Source organism: Rattus norvegicus, chromosome 4 (genome assembly GCF_036323735.1).
Source record: "Rattus norvegicus strain BN/NHsdMcwi chromosome 4, GRCr8, whole genome shotgun sequence".
Lineage (NCBI taxonomy): Eukaryota > Metazoa > Chordata > Mammalia > Rodentia > Muridae > Rattus > Rattus norvegicus.
In genome coordinates, this window is record NC_086022.1 from 8,592,437 (window position 1) to 8,611,300 (window position 18,864).

An 18,864-nucleotide genomic window follows, 5' to 3' on the forward strand; every position below is an offset into this window, starting at 1 on the left:
GTGCCCAATAAATGTCTGTAAATTAGTGCTTTTGTGATACTTTAGTACAATAAAGACTGGTAATTGGAATAAGCCTGCCAATGTATGAGATGAAAATTTTTCTGTACCTGTGATGGATTCTGAAATTGTCTCACTAGTTTGCTAAGACAGGCACAGTTAATCATGGCCTGTTAAAAACTGCTGATTTAAAAGATTTATTTACTTATTTTATACATGTATAAGTGTTTTGCTTACATACATGTCTATATATCATGTATGACTGATGCCTGAAGTTGCCAGAAGAGGGCACTGGATAGCCTGGGCCTGGAGTTATAGACAGTTGTGAACCACCATGTGGGTGCTAGGAACCTGGATTCTCTGGAAGAATGGCCAGTGCTCTTAACCACTGAGCTATCTATCTGTCCATCACCTTAGGGGCTGCTCTGTGTCTTCTGAATGCACAACTGTATGTATACTCTCTGCTTGGACTAAACCACGCCCTAAGCTAGAAATGTCAACATTCTCAGCAGCAGGCAAAGTGTTTCTTCTCCTGAAGAACATTTTAAAGTAATTCTGTAGCTTTAATATTTGAAGTAGGCTGAGTCAGATGAATTCTTAATAATACTACTCAAAATGACATTTTAGTGCAATAGGGTAGGCACATCTCTCTCTCCTAGTCCTTTATGGGGGAGGATGAGTTGATTCCATTCTGGGAGTGGCACCTTCACAGGGCGGGGCCAGGCTGTATAAAATGGCGGGGGCTCGTCTATGTTAAATACATACCCTTACAGTAGAAGGAACTCCATAAAACTGAAACAGACAGTTGACTGTCCCTAGAAGCTAAGAGTAGAGAGGGCTTTCTCTGGGTCTAGGATGGGTGGTCAGTTAAGAAGCCATCCTTTCTTTCCCTGGGAAAAGCTTCTGGACCTAGATAAAACTGGCTTGTGGAACTCCTAGAGGCTCATCTGCCAGTGGCCTTCCTGGGCTACAGTTCCTCTTGCCTACCTTCCGGCAGCCTGCAATCCTTCCTCAGGCCTGCCTCTCACTCAGCTGGTTTATCAGCACTCTGACCCGGAAGTGCTACCATTTTCCGGTTCTCGCTAGTCACGTGTTTAACCTTTGCTTTCTCCTTGTATTCCTCAAGGGAAGCAGGCCAGAAAACGATCAACCTTCAGGTTCACCTAGGTACTTCCCCCAAGAACAAGCAGGAGCCCATTGTAAACAAAGAATCAAAACCAACTCCCCTTTAACGATTTCTGGCAGCGAACCTGCCTTATAGCTTCACACACAAATCCAAAACAAGTCTTCCTGGCTGAAAACGCAATATTTTCACATCAGCTTAGTACTTATTTTAAACTGTAAAAACCCCTACTGTACCCATCGCTCTCCATCTCGACACTGCCATGGTGCCTGAGTCAATATTTCCTGAGCAGGCAGAGGTTTAATATTCTTAAATAAGATTGAGCAAGTTCTCCTGAAGTATCATTCTGTAGGTTTTATTGTGATTGTTCTGTAAACGTGTGTAAGCCTTTGGACTTCATCTTTCAATTACACTTGATATGCAACATTTGCTTCCAACACCTGTGGAAGAATTTTTAGGACCCCCAAAGAAAGCAAGCTTTCAACTTATTAAATTAGCGTGCTTTCAATTTCCCATTATCTTTAGTTGCTCAGCCAGTGGTATTACAAGTTAATGCTTTTCCTCAGCTCCACCGAAACTTGAAACCTAAAGTCATTTTCTGCTTTATTGACTTGCAGGAGGGGAAAAAAAATTACTCTGAAATTATCCTGGTCATTAGACAGAGTACTTACAATTTTTTTGCCTTCTATTAACACCGTGGAATTATTTGTCTCAACGTTCCGCAGTATGACGCTCCCTTTCCGTTCTCTGTAGATGAATTCCTTATCTACAAGAGGGAAATAGAAAAGGAACATGAGCCATCCAGAAACCTGCTTCAGTGTTTGATAGACACATGTGAAATGAATTGCACAGTTATCTTAAGAGGGGCCCTTTAAAGGCAGTGTCTACTTCCCGCTCCAGCAGGGTGGCCTCCAGGGATGCTCATCCCTGAGCCATGTCTTCTCTGCACAGACAGCGAAGCATGTGCGTGCAGAGTTTGAGGATAGGTTGGACTTTCTTGGGTAGGGCATACAAAGTGGACACACCAAGCAGATGGGGTCTGCTATACAAGAGAGCAAAGCACTTGGTAGCAAAGGTATTGACAGCCTCGTGGATCTGAAATTACCCATGGCCACACCTTGAAAGCCAGCTTTCCTCTTGCCTACAAGTTCCTGGTATAACTCTAGAAGGGTTTCCCAGTTTTCTGCCAGGGGCTTTTTTTGAATCTATCATTGACTATCAGTGACTCTGGTCTCTCCAATTTCCAATTATTTCCTTAGAAAATTGATAATTAGGGGCGACGGCTCAGTGGGTAAAATGCTTGCTTTGGAAGTATGATATCCCGAGTTTGATCCCCAGGCCTACTTAAAAGTGTTCGGAATGGAGGTACATGTGTCTAATCCCAGCACTTGGGTGGCACAGACAGGTGGATCTCTGGGGCTCACTGGCTAGGGAGCCCTTTCAGTGAGCCCCAGAGTAGTGAGAGACCCTGTCTCAAATAGTAGGATGAGCAGCATCCTGGGATCTCTGCTTTCCAGACCTATGTACACATATAGCCACAGGTACAGCCACCAACCCCCAATAACAAATCACATACTAAATCGTGTACAGGTGTATGCAAATCTGGGCCTGCAGGGAAGACACTGTCCGAATGGTAGGCCTGTGGTTGGCCCACAGTAGAATTAGTTTCCAGTTAGAAAGCACTTAGGAAGCTGCATATTGATTCTATATGGAGACAGACTGTTGTTATTTAAATCTCAGATATTAATATCAGATATCAATTGCTAATAATATCAGAATATCGGCTGCACCTGTGGGGAAAGAGCACACAAAACCAACACCAACAGGGTTCCATGTGGTGAGATTTAATGGGGGAATGAGACAAAGGGAAGGGGTGAGAGAAAGAAGAGAAAAAGAGACCTAGGGGCAGGGAATTTGCCTTTTATTCGGAATGTGATGTAAAGATTCCCAGGTGGAGGTGCAAAATGAACCAAAAAGTCTTCTGGGAATGTATGGCCGTTGCCACATGGTAACAGTGACTAAACGGGTGTCACTGCTAAAGGCAATTCCTGATACCAACAGAGACCACAGAAAGGGGGCTTTAATCTGACACAGACCTATTTCCACTCATTTTCTAGCTTTTTACAATTATTAAAAACAATTCCTTTTATACTTTATACATATGTTTGGGTGGGGACCTCCGGAAGTCAGAAGACGGTGTCAGATCCCCTGAAGACATTCCATGAGTTATAAGCTGTCCTGTGAGGGAGTTGGGAACTGAACTCAGGGCAGCAAACACTCTGAGGGGGCCATCTTTCTGCTCCCCATGTGGGTGAATCTGTCAGTCAAATTTGTGTTCACCTGGGTGGACATAACAGTGCCTCATGATATCGATGTGTGCCCTAACAGTGGCTTTTAACCCTGTCCTTGCTGGGGAAGGGTTAAACAATTCCAAAAACTGCCCAAAGACACAAACCAGCAAAATACCCAAGAAGGTGAACAATCTGGAAAGCAGAGAGGAGTCAGAGTAGGAGTCTGAGTCAGAAGGGGGGGAGGAGGAGGAGGAGGAGAAAGAGGGGAAGGGGGAGGAGGGAGGGAGGAAGAAGAGGAGGGGGAGGAGGAAGAAGAGGAGGAGAGGGGCACTAAAGGAGAGCTGGGGTAACTAAGATCAAAATCCACTGTATGTGTGTATGAAAAGTCACAATGAAATTCATTATTGTGTATAATCGATGCAGGTGAGTAAACACAGAGTGAAAATGATTGTCTCCTGAATGTTTTCTGAAACATTTTTTGATTTTTTTTTCCCTTTCAAAAGTGAGGCTTTAGTTTGCATGGAAAGGACTTGTTTGTGGTATGAAGCAAAGGTTGATTTTTTTAAAAACCTATTTACACCTTTAACTGTCCCAGGAAACTCTGATGTCATTGCTTTCTCAGTGATAAGTCCTGTGCCCCCAAAGCTTCATCAGCAACCTTTGCATTCCTGGGGTCTGAGTAGTGTTTTCCTGTAAATGCTAATAGGCCACCTCATCTTTAGTGGCACCACACTGTGACTTGTAAAAGAAATCTTTTGTAAAAAAAAAAAAATCTGTGCATGCTTTGTGTGCGTGTGTGCGTGTGTGTGTGTGTGTGTGTGTGTGTGTGTGTGTGTGTGTGTGTGTATGTGTGTATATGTGTGTGTATGCATGTGTGTGTGCATGTTTATGATGCATATATGCATGTATGCATTTGGGTATGGGAGGTAAAGAATTCATGTGCCACACTGTTGGTATATGGAGGTCAGAGAAGAGCCTGGAGGGTGGGACCTCACCTTCAACCTTGGTTGAGACAGGGTCTCAGTACCCCCTGTAGTGCATGCCATGCTGGCTGGCCTTTACCTGCAGGCTTTAGCTCCTGGTTTTCCGTTCCATCACTGTGTCTGCCCCTCTGTCACCATCACCTCATGATGGTTTCTGTAGATTTCTAACAAGTCTTGGGTCAAGTTGTGTAAAGCCTTTGTCCTGATTTCTCTGGCTTGTGTTGTCCAGTCTATACCCTTGCTTTTCTGGAAAAAATTGAAATGAGCCACACTTGGAAAAGCGTGGGTCAGGCCACTGCTGCAATGGACGAACAGCTCACTTAGAGGATCGCTGCTGTCATGGCAATTCTGGTCCTTTTTCTTTCACTTTACCACTTCCTTATCAATGTATATGCACTATGTATAATGATGGTTATTTAGGGTGTTTAAATAAGACAACTTCCTTCAACTGTATGCCATGTACTTTGACCGGAATGCAACAACAGATCCTTATATTGACTGATATGAGTGAAATCCAGAAAGACAATGCCCTGTGATTTCTCTTATCTGTGAAGTCTAGATTACATGTAGACACTTTTTACATTAATATATGTCAAAAATGATGTGGCCCTGGGAAAGGAGGGAATATTAGTGTCCTAGTAACTTTTCTGTTGCTATGATGTTCTCCACTACCAAGGGTAACATGGACAGGAAAGGATTCATTACATCTTAGAGCTTATAGTGCACCATGAAGGGAGGTCAGAGAAAAAAACCTGAGGCAGGAACCTGGAGGCAGGAGCTGATGCAGAGGCTGTGGTGGAGCACTGCTTACTGGCCTGTTCCCCATGGCTTGCTTCTTATACCAGCCAGGCCCACCTCCCAGGGCTGGTACCTTCTATAGTGACTAGGCTCTTCCATATCAAAGATTAGTCAAGAAAATGCCCCATGCATGTTGCTACAGCCCAGTCTTCAGGAGGGAATCCTTCAACTGAGGTTTGCTCTTCCAAATTGACTGCAGTTGGTGTCAGGTTGACAAGAACCAACTAGTACAGTGTGTTCTTCTGGTCCACAGACAATGTATTTTATTCTTCTTAGAGTCATGTCGACCTTAAAGTCATTTTCAGGAGATGGATTTTGATCATCATGTAACACGTCAGCCCTAAACTCTGTGCATTTTATGGTATTATAATAATCACTTAGCCATTATTTGGTTACCTTCTATTGATTAATATATAATTAATTTTCATTATTACAACTTTACTCCATGTAAGTTTTATTTATAGTTCATTAGAAAAGGAGGTTCCTTAAGAGGCTTTTCACTTCCAAAACCAGGTCAGGTAACACGGGGCAGACACAGTTCTATTCAGGCCTGGCGAGCATCATCAGAATGTCAGGGTCAATGCCAGAGACGTGAAGAGGCACATTGCTTTATTCTTGATGTTAGACGGGGCGGCACTTCACTATTGAATTAGAGTCTGAGTCTATGATCTTTTATTGCTTTGTTGTTGAGAGGTCTCGTGGTTTAAGGTTAACCATTACATAATGCTTTCCTTCGAACGCTGAGGTCACTATGGAAGTTTCTGTCAAGGCAGTGAGTTGTGGTTTTAGACGCACTCACAGGACCAGTTCCTCCAGTGCTAGAATATGCTGCTTCCCCGAGTCTCGCTTCTAATCTTATGATGCTTGGCTCCACCTTTGCATATGGCATCATGGGATAATGACTTTTTTCTGGGCCTTGGCTTGTGTGGCTCTAGAATAAAAACATTATTGGCTTCATCTCATGAGTTGGGAAGTATTAGGACCACCTCTCCTTTATAAACAAATGTAGCCTGGATTTGTATATTTTTAAATGACATCTCTGGGCCTCAGGTTTTCTCAGTGGAAGGTTTGAGATCCCCAGCTTAAGTTCTTCAATTGATACAGCCATTTACATTTCCTACTTATTCTTGGGTCTGTTTTGATAATGTGAGTCACTCAAGAAAACTGTCCATGTGATAGAGTATGTAACATTTTAAAAAGAGTGTAGGAAGGAAGACATTTCTTTTTCCATTCATAGCAAAAGACAGATGAACATGAGAAAGTGGACAAATTAATAATAAAAAAAGAGTTTTATTGGAACGAGACACTTGAGGGGAGAATCAGGGAAATGGGGGAAGATTGTACTTTCTGTGCTTCAGGCTGGTGGAACGTGGGCGAGGATGGGAAACAGGATGGGACCAACGAAGTCTGATCGCACAGTGACAACCTGCTCCTGCCCTTTGTGACCCCGGGTCTTCAGTGATAGGAGCACCCCATTTTCATGCATGTCAGGGAGCTACTTCTGGAGTGGGTTTAGAACTTGCCTTAGAGCAAGTCATAGAATCCTTGCCATCCTGCTTTGGAAAGGAGGACAGGCCAGTGGACTCTTCCTGTACTGACCTTGGATCCTGGTGTGTTATATCTGGGGGCCCCTTGCCTTGATTCTATAAACTTTACTCCTGATACCATGTGATTATCTTTTTAGAAGGTTGATAGATTATGACTTCATGTTTTCTGGAAAGGGCAGTTTGTGAGCTTGTCCTCTAGACTGTAGGTCTGCATTGGCTTTATTGACTTTTGCAAAGAGTATCATTTTGACAACATAATTTCCATCTCATATACTTGACTTCATGATTCAGCTACTTTCTTCTCCATCTCTTTTTGTTTGTTTGTTTGTTTACTTTAACCCTAATATGGTCTTCTTTATCTAGCATTTTAAGGGTGAGCACTAGGTCTTTGATGTAATATTTTCACCCTTTCAAAAAATGCTGTCAAAGCTAACAATTTGCTTCCATGGGTGGCAACAGATGCATCTCAGTTATTTTTAAAGATCTACTTTTGTTTTGTTTACGGGCGTGTGTGTTGCATGTCTCTGTGAATGCATGCTATGCTAACGGAGGCAAGAAGAGTGTGCTGGGCTCCCTGCAACTGCACTTGCAGCAAGCTGGGAGGAGTCCAGTGTGAGTGCAAAACTGAGCTCAGATCTCCTGGAAGAGCAACATTTGCTCTCAGATGCCAAGGCATTCTCTAGCTCCTAGATCCTACAATTAAAATGGATTTACTTTATTTTATTTATGCATGTTTCTGTGTACATGTATGTGAACATACATGTGCAGGTGCCCCAGCAGAGGACAGAAGAGGGCATCAGATCTCTTGGAGCTTCAGTTATAGGTATTAGTGACCCAGCTCTGTGGGGGTTGCTGGGACAGAAACTTTAATCCTCCTGAGAGGGCAGCGAGCACTCTGAACTGCCGAGTCCCCTCTCTAGGCCCCAATCTCAAAATTGTAACATGGTGAATGGTGTAATTATTTATTCCATATTGCTCAAATTGATCCACAGATGTTACACAATCTCTATGCAAATTTTAATGCTTTTTTAAAATAGAAGTTTAAAAAAAATTTATAAATTCCTGCAGAACCACAAAGAACCTCAACTCGCCAAGACAATGCTAAATAAAAATGCATAAAGCTGAGGACACCACACCCCTGCTTCAGAACCCGTGTCAAAGCAGCTATAGTGAAAACACTACTGTGTTCATGCACACACACACACACACACACACACACACACACACAATTAAAGTTTTAGAGAAAGTAATAAAACATTGGCTTGGGCAATGATTTTTGGAATAAGACCCTAGAAAACACAGCAGCAAAAGCCAAAGCACCAGCAAGCAACTGGGCAGCAAACTCAAATGCATCTCTGTTTACCGACTCCAGCTGCTGCACTTATTACACTAGTCCGGCCATGGCTGCCTTAGTGATTGTAATATAAGCCTTTAACTCTTCACAACTGACCAACTCCACTTCTTATGAAATGTAGAAACCTCTTGAGCCTCGAGGGCCCATCTATTCCCATTTTATTGCAGCTGTCATACATGGTGTACCAACATGCCTCACACATTCCACAAGACAATGCTATCATTTTTGCCTATTGCAATATGTTAAGATAAGCTGTCATAAAGATGAAGTCATCTTATTCTGCATCCATCCTTTCTAATTTCTGATGCTGGCTGTTGCTAGTAACAGTCCTGGGTTCCCACTGAACACCATTTCTTGTGTTTGAAGAATTTCTTATACTCTCTGGTCATATGGGTTCACTAATAACAAGCTTGTTTATCTTTTCTGAAAATGCCTCCTTTTCCCCTGTATTTTTGAAAGATTTTTTAAAATACTGATTTCCAGGTTGACAATTTTACAGTTTCTATCTTTTCTTTTTCTTTCTTTCTTTAATCATTTTGAAGATTTGTTCCTCTCACTTCTGGCTGACATGGCTTCTATTATGAAGTCAGCATTGGACTGACTATTTCCTGGCTCCCACGGTCATCATCTTTTGGTGCTTTTGTGTTGGTTTCAACACACTAAATATGAACTCTAGAGTGGGCCTCTGGGAGACATTGTCTGGCGGTTTCTGTGTGCCAAGTCTCTAAAAATGTGCATCTTCTGTCAGCATTCACGAGTGGTCTCGAGGCTCTGTTTGAACTTGGCCCACAGTTGGTAGAAGTGTTTGGGAAGGATTGGGAGGCGTGGCCTTCTTGAAAGAGGTATGTCTGTGGGGTGGGCTATGAGGTTTAAAAGCCAATGCCAGGCCTAGTTTGCCCCTTTTCTCTAACTTGCTTATCAGGATGTAGGCTTTCAGCCTACTGCTCCTGTACCATGCCTGCTTGCTTGTTCTCCTGCTTCTCATGATGGTCAAGGTCACCCTCTGAAACTAGAAGGTCCCAATTAAATACTGTCTTCTGTAAGTTGCCTTGGTCACTCTGTCTCTTGACGGCAATATAAAACTAACTGAAACACACCTGAACCATGTTGGCTTACTATCCATTTTGACCCCCTTAAGTCAAACCTCCTTTCCTTCTTGTTTGCCAATTGTATAAACACTGGGGAGTTTGATATCACCTCCCAGCTCTGATTCCCATTTCATCTCTCTCCACCCCTGTGTCTGTCTGTGTGTATGGTATGTCGATTTGTGGGGGGGTGCACATGTATGTGCAGATGCCCATGAACAACATGTGTGTAAATAGGGAGTCTTCCTCTATCACCCTCCACCTTATTTGCTGAAGCAAGATCTCTCCATTAAATCTGACCTCACTGATGGAGCGAGTCTACCTGGCTGGCTTACCCCATCGGTCCTGTCTGTGGAAGTGTAGGTAGTCCCCATGCCTACCCAGTAAATTATGTGGATAATGGAGAAATCCAGATTCCTGTTCTCACATCATATCTATCTAGCCATCTCTCTTTCCTTCCTTAACACACCCTCCTCTCTGCCTGGGACAACTTCTCCTAGACTGCCATCAAGGTCATCTCAGTCCTTTGCCATGGTCATTCACGGATCAAAGCAACCAATTGGACTTCTCAGCCCTGTCATTTTTCTTTTCTATTTAGAAGCCTCCATTTTGCTTATCACTTCTATTTCCTATCTATAACCTCACATTTCCCTGCCAGTGTTTCTGTTCACTGAACACATGCTCGTCTCAATTCTTTAGCACAGCTTTCTTTCTTGGTTCCAAACTCTGCTTCATTTTGACTCAAGCTTGACTCATATTCTTTCCTGCTGGGGGTAGTCTTTCTTCAGTTCTTTGTTAGTCTGGAACATTTGGGTCTTGTCCTAGACAACAGAAGTTTTCAACATTGGCTCCTGCCCACCGCCTGGCTCCTGCCCACCGCCTGGCTCCTGCCCACCGCCTGGCTCTTGCCCACCGCCTGGCTCCTGCCCACTGCCCCGCTCCTGCCCACCGCCCGGCTCCTGCCCACTGCTCCAGCTCCTGCCCACCGCCTGGCTCCTGCTCACTGCCCGGCTCCTGCCCACTGCCCGGCTCCTGCACAGTGCCCCAGCTCCTGCCCACTGCCCGGCTCCTACTCACTGCCCCTGGCTTCTGCCCTGTGCCCCAGCTTCTCCCAACTAGCCTGGCTCCTCCCACTGTACCAGTTCCGCCCACTGCTCCTGGCTCCTCCCACTGCCCCAGTTCCTGCCCACTACCCTGGCTCTTCCCACTGCCCCAGTTCCTGCCCACTACCCTGGCTCTTCCCACTGCCCTAGTTCCTGCCCACTGCTCCTGGCTCCTTCCTGCACACTGCACTGAACTCCTGCCCATTGCCCTGGCTCCCTCTGCTGGAGCCCACAGCCTTCTTTGCTGAGTGAAGTTGCTTTGCTTCCAGAGCTACGCTTTGATTCGTGACATCGATATTTTGCTTTTGGCCAATGTTCCTTGGGTCTTCCCACACCTGGATGCTCTGTGGGCCCATCAAAGCTGTGGCGGTTACTTGTTAGATGCGTTTGTACTTCTCTATGCTGACGATTCTCTCTTACAGCCTCTCAAGTCACAATTTCCTTATGTCCAGGGTTTCTGCCCTCCCCTCAGCCTCCTGATAGGTCTTCCTTGTAGCGCACAGTGTTCTGAATGTTCCGGATCACCGGCATTTCAGTTTTGAATGATTATATTAAGTATACTATAGAAGTATAGATTTAGTATATAGCAAGCTAAAGTAAAAGAATAAATAAAAATGACATTTGAAATCTTTCCTTCCCTTTTTAAAAAATGTCTTCCTCAGAAATGATTTTGACCAAATTCTTGAGTCCTCCCAAACCCCCATTCACTCACGTCCCTCAAATGTTTGCCAGAGTCCCTTTTCTCCCTTGTACTTCTGCCATCCCTGAACTGGTCCACCATACCTGTCAGGCTTCTCTGAGTGCTACCTCTGCTTTCCTTGACTGGGAGAGGACATCCTGGGCTCAGCGTGAAGGTCCCCTCCAGTGTGAGCTGTTACTGCTCCTGCCTGCAGACTCTCTGCTTTCAGTAAACATCCTGCTCATCTGCCCCATACTCAACCAGCTTGCCAGGGTTGGCTGTGTTCAGCTCCTAGCATGCAGTTATCAAAGACACCGCACTCACTGCTTTTCTAAAGCTGGGAGAGTGACAGCTGTGACACTGGCTGTTAAATAAATGCACAATGATTTGAATGAATTAATACAATCACCAGACTGACTCATCAAATTATCAGCCTTCCCTGAGAAACCACCTGCAGAGCCGCAATGGGGAGTAGTGGCCCTAGGGTAAGGGGTGTGTCAGAGGCAGAGTTATGCAAAATAGGGAGGGATGAAATAGGTTTCCAGATTACACCTTTTGTGCCTTCAAGAGATGTTGACAGAGCTTTTTATCCTTATGATTATAATGCAAAGAAATGTCACACAGGAACAGGGATGTGATGTCACACAGGACAAGGAAAGGCGTCACACAAGGAACTGCATTTGATGCCATAAACAGGGAGATGGTGTCACACACAGAGAGGTATATAAAATCACACAGGAACAGGAAGACGATGTCATACTGGGACATGCACTTGATACCACAGTGACAAATAAATCATCCGCACAGTGAAAAGCCATCCTCACAGAGGTTCTAAGGACAAGAGTCTGCGAGATTCTGTCCAAAAGCTTATAGAAGCACCGACTGCTAGTTATTGTCCGGTGCCAAATGTCCAGCTCTCTGCCCTTAAAGGGTGTCCGTACTCCCATTGTTCTGTGTACAATACAATTCTCCAGTGCTCAGATAACTAGGTGAGCTAGAGATGGTGACATAGGTGCTTCAGAAAGAGAGGACGTACTCCTCATCTCGGCTCCTCAAACTGAGGTGGAAGTACTCAACAGCTATAACAAATTATTTTCTGCATCTTCCAAAAATTACATTCCAGTGATTTCCTCAGAACAGACTTTGAGGAACTTTATGTGTTACTTGCTTTGTGTAAAGCTCATGCATTAAAAAAAAAATCACAAGTATGGCTTACCTACATCCACACGGCACCAAAATAATATTTATGTCTAAGGGGATGGAGAGATGGCTCAGAGGTTAAAAGTGTGCACAATCCTTACAGAGGACTGGAGTTGGGTTCCCAGCTCCCAGGTTGGTGACTCACAGCCACCCGTAACTCCAGCTCCAGGGGACCTGATGGCCTCTCCTGGGCTCCTGGCATACCCGCACAGTAATTTTGATCAACAGTGTTCACTAGCGTGCATGTGCACGTGTGTGTATATGTACATGCATGGTTTCTAACACAGGCAAAATGCTGCTCTTGACTTAACCAGAGAAGCTTCCTTTTGCAGAGAACAGTGGTGGACAGAGAAACTCAATGACTTCAAGATAACTTGAAGATTTTAGAATAAATGATAGTTTAATGTTCATTCCTAAGCATAGCATTTATATAACTCCCTCTGCTCACAGAGCATTTTAAAAGAGAAACTAGAAAGAATACAAGAGCTGGGAGATAGGGGATAGAGACGCAAACTGCCATCTTCAGGACTGACAGCAATTCATTGTAAGCAAGAGCCCAAGCAGCTGTGGTTGCCAGCAAAGGGCTGTAGATTACGGATCAGTGAGGGGCTGCACTATTTCCCTATGATGGATTCTGGGGACTGGACAGCCGTTGACGTCAGCTGTGTAACAAATGGTGAGCTTGCCAGGCTCCAAAATGGCGACCATGCAGTCAGTCCTAGTTAAAGTCACGCATCACGAAGCAAACCAAGAAGATATACATATGGGGAAGGAACTTGTCGGAAGGAAAGTGTGTGTGTGCGCGCGAGTACATGTGTGTGCATGTGCGTGCATGTGTGTGTGTGCGCGCGTGCATGTGTGCATTTGTGTGTATGTGTATGTGCATGTGTGTGTGCAGGTGTGTGTGTGTGTGTGTGTGTGTGTGTGTGCATGTGTGTGTTGGGGTGGGGTTGGGGTGGGGGAGACATCAGGAGAAGGATGAGAGCAAACATACATTCACATGTAAAACTGCCAAAGATCAAATTTAGTATATAAAGGATAATTTATGCATACAGCAAGAGATAATACCACATGAATATAAATAATACTTTATTAATTAAATAAAGCTTTAAAAACTAACTAAAAACTCATCAGATGATAAAACTTTAAATGATGTTACAGCATCTTCTGGAACTGGAGATTTTGTAACTTTTTTAAATTCTCAGATATAAACTGTGTATACATGTTTGGTTTCAATCCACAATGGATTCTAATTTATGTAATGAAAATCGTACACAATAAAAGGAATTAATCCTTCTATCAACCATTTTCTACTAATTTGAAGAACAGTTAGTAGAAGCAGGTCAGTTCCATAGTTTATTTCCTGGTTGCCACTCACTTGTATTTACATAGGTTCTGAAAACAGTATGTGATCTACATATATCCTGTGACAGTAAAGGCCAGTACAATGGTAATAACATTGATTGGCCACACCCAGCACCCACTTACAGCCTTAGGGATGTCCTTCTCACCAAAATATCTGAATTCTTTCTACAAATGACTCCAGGTCCATGACAGGACCAACCTCAAAGACCATTTTTAAAAGGCTCCTTGATCACGGGGGGAGCGGGGGCTTAAGAAAATCCACTGCAATGCACTCAAGCTCATCATACTCAACCTTTACACATCTATGAATTAACTCAGCAAGACAGAGACAATGTATCCCACTGGTTACCAGCAGAGGCGCACTAAAACCCATCACATCCCCTAGAGACAAGGTATCCCATGGTCACCAGTAGGGGTGCACTAAAACCCATCACATCCACTGGTCACCAGAAGCGGGGAACTGAAACCCATTACATCCTTCAAAATCTGGGGAATAAGGGAGACTCAAACATATCTCCTTTTTCTACAGGAACCTCGTGCTGAGTAGTCAAATAAGTGGTCGAAGCAGACTTGTTGAAGGGAAGAGGCCAACAGATACAGAACACACCCTAATGTGTCAGTGATAACTGCAAGTGAGCTGAGAGACAGTCCGATCTCTGTGAGGTGCCGCTCACAGACGACTGTCATAGGATAACTCAACGTCAGCTATGAAAGCAAGACCTCCAAACACAGCGGCATCATGCAATCCAGTTAGTGGATCCGGTTATTAGAACAGGACATACACAGTACCAAGGGGCATTTTAATAACAGCACACACACACACACACACACACACACACACACACACAGATATATATATATATATATATATATATATATATATATATATATATGAATCCGAGGAGCAGCAGCAGAAGTGAGTTTCCTCAATAAATACCGATGTTTACATGACGATCAGAAACAGAAACACTAAGAGAGTATTTGATGCTGCTGAGAAGCTTTCGTTGTTAATAGTGCTAGAAATTTTTGAGAATTCATATACTACTTTGACCATATTCACCTCTCTCTTCCCCAGCTCTGCCCAGATCTACCTCCTATTTCATACTCAAAAACTATATTTTTTCTTTTAGTCCCTTCAAATCCAATCCGTGCTGTCCGTATACTCTTGGGTGTGGGACTAGCCCCTGAAGTGCTATCAGCCTACCAGGGTCACACTTTTAAAGAACCCTGAACCCTCCCTCTCACAGAAGCTGTCAATTTGCAATAGCTCCTGGGCAGGGCGTAGGGCTTGGTGCCCACCTCCTCTCTTCTAGTTGGCATTTTGCAAACTTTTTAAGGGAAGATAATGGAGGTTGTTTTCTGTCCAATAGGGTGACTCTTCCTGCTTTATAGCTGCTTCTCGTACAGCATCAAAGGGTAAGTGACACAGTATATATGGTTTACTTCCAGGTGGGGAAGTTCAGCACACAGTAAAAACCGGACTGCTGTTTAAGGAATAATCTGTATAATTTGCAGGCCTAGGCAGGGAACCTCCCGCAGACATTCTGTTAAATGGTCACATCAAGGTGTCTTCTAAATCCTTATGCTTATACCCAGAGAGCAGTATGGCTCTCACACTTGCCCAGAGAAGCTTCTTTTGCAGTGGACAATGGTCAGCGCAGACTGGTCCACGTGCAGAGAATCCGTGACTGTCGTGCACTCAGCCCTAAGGGTGACATCTCTATTACCCCTCTCAGGCTCAGGAAGCACCACTCGGAAGAGGGTGCAGGAGCACCATAAGAGCTGGGGGATGGGCAGGGCCGTGAGACACCGTTCTGGACATAACACGGCTGCGCTCTCATGACACCATTGCAGTTAGGACACCCACATCAGTCTGATTTTTGGTGCTATGATTAGACAGTATGAGCAAATCCATCTTATGAAGGACAGGGTTTATTTTATCTGACTTCCCAGCACACTCCATCAGCAAGGGTTGTGAAGGCAAGAAGTGAGTAGAGAACTGAAGTGGAGGCCACGTGGCAGATCCTGTGCGGATCCTGCCAGGAGAGGGCACTGGCAAGTGAGCTGTGCCCTTCCACACAATAATTAATCAAGTAGACGGCCCACACACTTGCCTGCAGGCCTACTCGCTGCAGGCAACCTCTCTGTCAACAGCCCCTCTTCCCGGATGAGTCTAGCTTCTGTAAGATGTCCAAACAGCTCAAGCAGCAGTTTCCGCATGAGTTTTACACACAAAGACACTCAAGTAAGAGGGGGGAGTTGGTAAAGAGAACAGTCGGTAGGAGTGGATGTGAGTATGATACAAGATTATACACATATGTAAGTCAGATCGTATACATGTGTGAGTCAGATCATATACACGTGTGAAGTTATAAAAACATGAGTAAAATAGTAATGATATTTTGTAGAATATTAATTTGTGGAAATCTGACTACGAACTTATTTAAAATTTAAATTTTCCATATTAAAGACTAAGAACAACTTAGAATTGGTTTTACAGTTCTGTAACTTTTCAAATGCAGCCAAACTGAATGTGGGTCCACGTGGCCTCATTCTCCCAGTTCATCTCTCTGGGTTTCTGAGGTGACTTGCATTTATGGAGTTTATCGGAGTCCATTGAAAGCTTCAGTCATGGTGTTTCTCCATATTTCTCCAGTGACCATTGACCATTAGCTTGCATGCTGAATTTTTTTCTCCTAAGTCAGAGTTCGGGGCTGTGAGTGTGGAGGCAGACATGGTGGTGTCGCATCTGGATGGACAGCCACAACTACAGTAAACTAAGCACTGTTTCTGTTCTGACTTCCAAATGTCAAGTCAGCAGTGCTTAGACAGTTGGAATTGGGGATTGTACTTCTGAGCGGAAATGTAGAGCTGGGAGATGGCTCGGCAGGGAAAAGTGTTTGCCGTCAAGCCTGATGACATGTTTTACCCCTGGAATCCACATGGTAAAAGACAAGAAGTGACACAGTTGCCCTCTGATTGCCACACACATGCTGTGGCCCCATCCCACTAAATAAATGTCGGAGAATTAAGTGAAAGGGAACTATAAACCAAAAGTAATGCTGAATCACATTAATAATCTAGAACTGTGGTACTGAGCCATAGCCACAATATACTTCTGCCAATATTGAAAGTAAAGGAACACTTGAAACTGAGTTGCTCCTGTAAGACTTTCTAGTGCTTGAGGGACCATGTGGCTGGTGGGCGCCATGTCTGATGTTTTGGGAGTGGAACTCCTATTCTTGCTGGAAGCTTTCCCACACAGACTTTTTTAGAAGGTTATGGTAAGTGTTGTAGTTCATCCCAAAGAATGTTTCACTTTACATCACAATTCACCTTTAATCTGAAAAAGACCCTCTTCTCAGACTATGGCCATCGAAGAACAAACCAAAGGCTGTCTTCAGAGGTGGGAAGCAGATGTCTCTCATCAATGAGCTGCTTCTACCTATAGATCATGAACATGGAGCTTGTGGACAAAAGAGATATGCAAATACTTAAAATAACCCAGGGTAGCCCTGCCCTGGTTAGCTTTACCTCTACCTGACACAGTGTAGAGTCACCTGAGAAGAGGGTCTCAACTGAAGGATTTGACTGGATCTTTTGGCCTGTGGGTATGCCTGAGGGGAATTGTCTTGATTGTTAATTGACATAGGAAGGCTGTTCCCTTTCGGGTAACTCACATCCCTGCATGGTTCCTGATTCAAGTTCCTGCCCTGACTTCCCTCAGTGGTGGATTGTGACCAGTGAGCTGAAACAACCCTTTCCTCCCCTAAGTTGCTTTTGGTCACTGTCTTATCACAGACAGGGGAAGGAAATTACAATTAGCCCAAATATCACATGACGTCTTAAATGAGAACATGGTTGATAGCATAAAAGGAAGGACCATTGACACCAAGATACTGAAAACCAGAGCCCAGAGCTGTGCTGGCTCTGGTAGCAGAGAATTTGTCTGGCACATGCAAGGCTCTGGGTTCTAACCATGACACCGAAATATTTAAATATCAAAAGCATGTCCAGGGCAGTTGTGTGTTTGGAAATTCATGTATTTTTAATGACCTAGGATGATAAGGATATTGTTTTATTTGAAGTTAGAGATACACAGCCTTCCTGCACTCCAGAGAACTGTTCCACAAAGAGCAAATGTGGAAGGGTTGCTTGCATCTGTCTGAGGCAGATCAGTGACTCACTTCCACATGAGGGAAGTTGGGCCTAAGACAATGGTGCAGGAAGACAAACAACCCAGGGACACTCCGCTTACCCAGAAAGTATTTACAGTGTGCTGGCTCCTCTGCTGCCTTTTCCATAGGCACCATGACTCAGCCACATGCTCTCACGTTAAGAAACTTGACAAAGGCCAGTTACACCCACTGCTGCAGTCAAGTCCCCTGCTAACCATAAGTCACACCACAGTGTGACTCTGAGAAGTAAGTGATTAATTCTATTAGTGTCATTAGGAAATGAGATTATTTTCTCCATGAAAGAAAAGAGATACATATTTAAAATTATACAATTAATTGCAGAAGTAAAAACCGTATCGTGGTTAATTCACAAAAGGGATTCTGACAGGAACAGATAGGTGTCTATTTCCACAGTACCTAGTGACTAATTTTGTCTATGGAAATGGGCCAGATTCATGATGACCCTGGATATACCCTTCCTAAAAAGGATCAGCAGGTCCTGAAAATAATGTGTGCCTCTGTATTTGAGAGACACAGCGGAGTGCAGAACTGGGTATCTGGTCAGAGCACAAAGATGCAGGGATGCGTGATGAATGGGGCATGTGAAGACTCTGTCAAGCTGAAACACTGACCGCAGATCTTTGCCAAGTCTTATGCTAACTTCCCTGGACCAAGCACCCAATTTCATTTGGCCAGTGAGGTATTAGCAGCAAGAGCAGAAGGCAGCTGAGGCTCTGCCCAGTCGTACGTGCCCAGGCTCTGGTTCTGATCATCACGAGATGAATGGACCTGACTCATGAAGCAGAGAGGTCTTAGCCACCGGCAGGGAGGCCTTCTGAATCCAGCTGCCTGTGCACAACTGCCGAGAGAGAAGCAGGGCCGTCTGACCATGAGGCACAAGTGCCTAGGTGTGTGAGTACAAACTCTGCATGTCTGAAGGTGGCTGGTGGCTGATTAGGACAATTTGAATGCCAGAAGAATGTTAAAACCGATTAAAGTATATAAAGAAAAGAAAACCCAGTCTCCACTATCATACTCATGAAAGAGTTTGAGAAGATCGAGCCTCCCCATGGCTGGATTTGCTATGGTACTGAGACCTACTGTGAAAGCTCCTATTTACAGTGAGTCACAAGGCCCTGGCTAGCTCTTTGGCAGCCTAAG

General features: G+C 44.2%; 1 protein-coding gene across 7 annotated transcripts in view; it reads right to left on the reverse strand.

Moving 5' to 3' along the window:
* Dpp6 (dipeptidyl peptidase like 6) overlaps window positions 1-18,864 on the reverse strand; it is a 919,475-nt gene that overhangs the window by 269,217 nt on the left and 631,394 nt on the right. For all 7 annotated transcript variants that reach the window (XM_017592501.3, XM_017592503.3, XM_017592504.3 and 4 more), the window contains exon 4: window positions 1,792-1,886. In XM_017592501.3, the coding sequence (XP_017447990.1) occupies window positions 1,792-1,886 (95 nt within the window). The remainder of the gene's footprint in view (window positions 1-1,791; window positions 1,887-18,864) is intronic.